The 5,666-nt window shown below is 39.3% G+C and overlaps 1 protein-coding gene across 2 annotated transcripts; it reads left to right on the top strand.

Moving 5' to 3' along the window:
* The first annotated feature begins 2,215 nt into the window (after positions 1 to 2,215).
* On the top strand, positions 2,216 to 5,146 carry LOC142540757 (G-type lectin S-receptor-like serine/threonine-protein kinase At2g19130). Of its 2 annotated transcripts, XM_075647117.1 has the most exons (2): positions 2,216 to 2,351; positions 2,539 to 5,146. In XM_075647117.1, the coding sequence occupies exon 2, from the start codon at positions 2,655 to 2,657 to the stop codon at positions 4,947 to 4,949; it is 2,295 nt and encodes a 764-aa protein (XP_075503232.1). In that variant the 5' UTR covers positions 2,216 to 2,351; positions 2,539 to 2,654; the 3' UTR covers positions 4,950 to 5,146. The 2 variants fall into 2 exon arrangements, with proteins under 2 accessions (XP_075503232.1, XP_075503231.1); XM_075647116.1 differs by lacking the exon at positions 2,216 to 2,351 and having other exon boundaries at positions 2,362 to 5,146.
* Positions 5,147 to 5,666: the final 520 nt, after the last annotated feature.

Raw genomic sequence — 5,666 nt, 5'->3', positions numbered from 1 at the left:
CGGGAAGGAGACAGTGGTCTTGAGAGTCTTCTTCATTAGCTGCCCATCAGACTCCACGGGCACTTTCTTTTGTTTCACTTTGGCCTCAGCAGTGGAGGATTTTGAAGAGGCTCCTATCTCAGCTTTCCTCCTCTTCATGTTTTGGAGCATTTCCGACTTCATGATCCTTTCGTCTGTAAAAATAAAATAAAAAAAAAAGAAGAAAATGAAGATGTTGGGGAAGGGGAGACATAAGAAGCAGAAGAAACATGGAGTCAGCATAATATGGGTTTTCGATGGAAAAGTAGAAAGGCTGAGGAAAATATACCTATGTCCCCCTCAACTTCAATTCCTTTTTTGCAGAACCTAAATTCACAAAGGAGATCATCATGGACCAGGCTCTTGACGTCAAAACATCTTTCCGAGATACTAGCGAGGAAGCGGGTCAGGTCGATGGCACGCCTAGGTGCGGGGGGATCTCTAAGGGTTAAATGCTCAGCCCAAGCCATATCGCAGTGCCAAGGAATAGGCTCGGACTCCACATAAAAATATCTATTCATCCAAACTTTGTGAGATGAAGGGTTCCCGCCCAGAAATTCACACCGGGCCGGGGTGATAGATAAAATCGATCAATTTTTTTCTTTTGATTTTCACAAAGCGATCTAAGAGGGCTACGGAGAGAGGTATATCTAAATACCTAAGCAATATTCCTAAAGCTAGAAGCGTGTTAAAGGAATTGATAGCTAATTGACTAGGGCATATAAGATAGTGATCACAAAGACACTGAACTATCCTGGGGATAGGAAACCGAAGACCCATCTCCAGTTGGTCCAAGTAAAATGTGCAATATCCGTCGGGGGGGAGATGAGCCCTATCTGTAATATCAGGGATCTGAATATCAATATCCGAAGATAATCCCGATAACTCTCTAATCCTAGAGACATCATCGTACCCTAGGACCGAAGCCTTAATTTCGTACCAGGGAAGCTCCACCGAAGTCCTCGATGGGGAGGGGGAAGAAGTGCCTATAGCTTCATCCATACCTTAACCAAAGTATTGCAATCCGTACCATCGTCTGATCCTAGCCAACCAAAATCTTGCAAATAACTTGAACGCTCTAGATCTTCTCGCAACCAATGTTGAACTCAAGGGCTTAAAGCTCAATCATAACAATTTACTGGTCTAAAATTCAATACTTCTTTTAGACCACAAATGGGGGTTACTACTGATGCCCCAAATATTCAACCGCGCTTGAGTCCTATTTCATCCCGAGGACCTTAAACATAACCCATCGGGCACGACTCGTCCGAATTCGGTACCATCTCTAAACGAGCTCAACCGTTCTTCTCGAACACATCGGTCGAGCACCAAGCTCGGCCGAACCCCTGATGGCCGAGCCCGAACTTGCAGTAATTGGAGAAGAATTTAAGAAAATTTACCTAAAATAGACTTCGACATGGTATGGGAAGAAGTCCTCTCAACCACTATAAATACCCATTTCTATTTCATGGTAGAAAAACCAAGATATTCGCATCTTCCCATTTCTTTATCCGATTAAAAGATCAAAGTGGTCGCGTCGGAAAAGTTTTCGATGTCTTCTAATATCCATTAGTCTGTATAGACTGGTAGTGTTCCACCCGTTCCGGTTCAAAAATTGTTGATTTAAAGCTCAAGCTCACCAGACCGAACCCAGAGAAAATTTGGTAGTATCATATATATTTTTTTGTTGTCTCGTCTCTTTCAGTAGCGAGATAGCATGACACAAATTTTTTTATTTTATTTTATAATAATTCTGTAATAAATAACAAAAAATTTTGTTAAAAATCAGACAAAAAATGCCGTCGGACTAATGTTAGAAGATGAACAGCTAAATCCAATCATGATATATACACATTTGGATATGATTTCCCCCTCTTGGAAATCAGTTTGCCGTGAATTATGAATTGTTCAGATTATTTAAGGTCAATTTTTTAGAACTTTCTTTGAGTCAACTTACGTTAATAGTTATCAAAGTACAGTTGCCTTGGTCTGTTATTTTGATCGATTCAATATAAGAACATCCCATCCACCGTTCTCAATCAGTCATTCTCAAAACTATGAATAAATCTCCCAAAAATGGTCATCATGTAGCATGTTATTTCCCAAAAAAAAAATTAATTAATTTTTTGATATTTTATATTTGTATTTTTTGTGAATTTAGTTATAAAAACCATAAAATTTTAATTTTTTGAGTCATGAATTTATTTATTTATTTTTTTATAATTTTAATAATTTTTTCTGCGAGACGTGAGTACTGGGATGGCGGCGTAGAGCTGACTGTAAGGGAAAAAATGACTGAACTTGGACAAAATGGCCATTAACGTTGATAACAAGTCCGCTCGCATACCAATCTTGATCTTTACTTACCATAGCCGTTCTTGATGTATAAAAAAGGGTACATTTTATTGAATATATTTTCCAATATTCTGCAGTCGAAAATGATAATCAAGAACAATTATCTAACGGTTCTCTATTTGTTTTCTGTACCAATTTTATTCAGCAGTATTCTTTGTGTGGCAGCTAACACCATTTCAGCTAACCAAACTCTCTTTGGGAATCAGACCATAGTCTCTGCAGGTGGGAACTTCGAACTGGGGATCTTCAGTCCAGGTAACTCTTCCAAGTATTACCTAGGAATGTGGTACGCAAAGGTCAGCCAACAAACCGTAGTTTGGGTTGCGAACAGAGAAGCCCCTCTTTCCAAAAAAGATTCCGCCCAACTCAAGATTTTGGATGGTAATTTGGTACTCTTGGATGGGCCAGTAAACAAAATTTGGTCCACTGATCTAAACGCCACCAGTAATTCTGTGGTGGCAGTTCTTCTTGATGAAGGTAACTTGGTTTTGAGAGATGGGTTCTCTAACTTTACGATTTGGGAAAGTTTTGATAACCCCACTCACACATGGTTGCCTGGTGGCAAGCTTGCTTATAATAATATAACAAAAAAGAGCCAACTTCTGATTTCTTGGAAAAATAAAGACGATCCTGCTCCTGGCCTTTATTCTCTTGAACTTGTTCCGAGTCGGAAGGAATACATAATTAGGTGGAATAGAACTGTACAGTATTGGACCAGTGGGCCTTGGAATAATCATATTTTTAGCCGAGTACCTGAAATGAGGTCAAATTTTATATATGATTTTAGTTATGTCGAAAATGTATCTGAGAGTTATTTCACATATTCAGTTTATAATCCTTCTACTATATCGAGATTCGTAATGGATATATCTGGGCAAATCAAGCAATATAATTGGATTGATAATTCGAACTGGTTCTCGTTTTGGTCTCAACCAATACAGCAATGCGGGGTTTATGCCTTTTGTGGAGGATTTGGTAGCTGCAATGAGAACTCGTTACCCTTTTGTGATTGCTTGAAGGGATTTGAACATAAATCTGAAAGTGATTGGGCTTTGAATGATTATTCTGGTGGTTGTGTGAGGGAGATAAATTTGCAATGTGAGATCAATAGTACTTCTAATGGGAAGAGAGATAGATTCTTGATGAATAACTATGTGATTCTACCGGATAACGCTCAAGCTTTGACTGTTGGGAATGAGGGCGAATGCGAATCTTCCTGCTTAAATAACTGCTCATGTTCGGCTTACAGTTTTGGTGATAATGTATGTTCTATTTGGATCGGAGAGCTTCTGGAGCTGAAACAACTGAATGAAGGAGATAGCGGAGGAAGAACAATTTACATCAAACTTGCCGCAGATTCTTCGGTGTTTTCTGGCAAAAGTAACAAGGGAGTTGTTTTGGGCGCTATCGGGGGCTCTGTTACTGCTGCACTAGTCATTTTAGCTTTCATCTTGGCTATTGTGTGGAGACAAAGACGGCAAAAAGTTGAAACTTCAAAAGCAGTGGAGGGATCTTTGACGGCATTTGGATACAAAGATTTGCAAAACGCCACCAAAAACTTCTCAGATAAGTTGGGGGGAGGGGGATTTGGATCTGTTTTTAAAGGGACTTTACCCGACTCGTCTGTGATTGCTGTGAAGAAGCTAGAGAGTATCATCCAAGGGGAGAAGCAATTCCGGACAGAAGTGAGCACAATCGGGACAATTCAGCATGTGAATCTTGTCAGACTTCGTGGGTTTTGCTCCGAAGCCGATAAGAAACTGTTGGTCTACGACTACATGGAAAATGGCTCCTTGGATACTCATCTTTTTAACTTAAAAGAAACGTCTAAGGTTTTGGATTGGACAACACGGTACCAAATCGCCATAGGTATTGCTAGAGGGTTGTCGTATCTCCACGAGAAATGCCGGGACTGCATCATTCACTGTGATATAAAACCCGAAAATATTCTCCTGGACGCCGAACTTTGTCCCAAGGTGGCAGATTTCGGTTTGGCGAAGCTCATGGGGCGTGATTTTAGCAGGGTTCTGACAACCTTTAGAGGGACAAGAGGCTATCTCGCACCAGAGTGGATATCAGGTGTTGCCATAACGGCCAAAGCCGATGTTTACAGCTATGGAATGATGCTTTTTGAACTAGTCTCTGGTAGGCGAAACTCTGAGCTTTCCGAGGGCGAAAAGTGTAAGTTTTTCCCTTCATTGGCTTACACTCTAATCGTACAAGGAGGCGACACCCTGAGCTTATTAGACCCCGCACTCTCAAGAATCGCGGAAGCCGAAGAGGTTCTAAAGATTTGCAAAATTGCTTGCTGGTGTATTCAAGAAGATGAAAATATCAGACCTTCTATAGGTCAGGTGGTTCAGATTCTTGAGGGAGTTATGGATGTTAACTTGTCCCCGATTCCTCGATCGCTCCAACATTTTGTTGAAAGTGAAGAGAACATAATATTCTTTACCGATTCTTCCTCGGGTCAGAGCTCGAACTCGAGAAGCATCATGGCTTCAAATGCTTCCACTCGCTCCAAGGCTTCGGATGCTTCCACTCTCTCCAAGAACTCAACATCATCCACATCTTAGTCCTGTGAGATAAGAATAATATTGTTTTTCAGTCAGAATTCTTCATGTAACGAAATATAGTGTGTGTTAAAAGTGTAGTCTGATGATGTTTGTACATTAATAATTTCGGACGTCGATTTAGTTTATATACATGGTTAGAATTTTGTAAGAGAACTCCTGTGGTAGTATTGTATCTGGAATTGAAGTAAGCTTATCTAGCACTCACTCTAGCTTGTTCTTTAATTTAAATTACCTTGGACGATCGAAAGTCATTATCTTTGTGAAGAATAGATAATGTGAAAATGCACGCACTTGCTCAATTTTTTTTTAATTACAGCGTGAAGTGGGGTTTTTTGCAATCATTGATGTTCAAATCCTGAAGAAAAGAAGATCGACTCGAGTATCTAACAAGAATCCAAGATACAAGGATTGAACGTGTGGCCTGGGACATATGCTTTTAATATTTGAAAATACTACTACACTAAATTTATTTCTATTGCCACATGGTGTATCATGTATGATCATATATTCCCTCATTTTTTAGTATTACAATTGCTATGGTTTGAAGCTCTTCGTATGTGTTCTCAACATGTTTAAGTTTCACGTGAGAGAGTTTCACAGATTTATATTTTAACATAAGAAATAATATTTTTTATGTGTCACAAAATGTTTATATTTTATAAGATTTATGTTTATTATCATTTGAAAAGTACGTTGAACATGCAAAATTAATCAAGA

The sequence above is a fragment of the Primulina tabacum genome, chromosome 3 (assembly GCF_025594145.1).
Source record: "Primulina tabacum isolate GXHZ01 chromosome 3, ASM2559414v2, whole genome shotgun sequence".
Lineage (NCBI taxonomy): Eukaryota > Viridiplantae > Streptophyta > Magnoliopsida > Lamiales > Gesneriaceae > Primulina > Primulina tabacum.
This window is presented reverse-complemented; position numbering and strand designations above follow the sequence as displayed.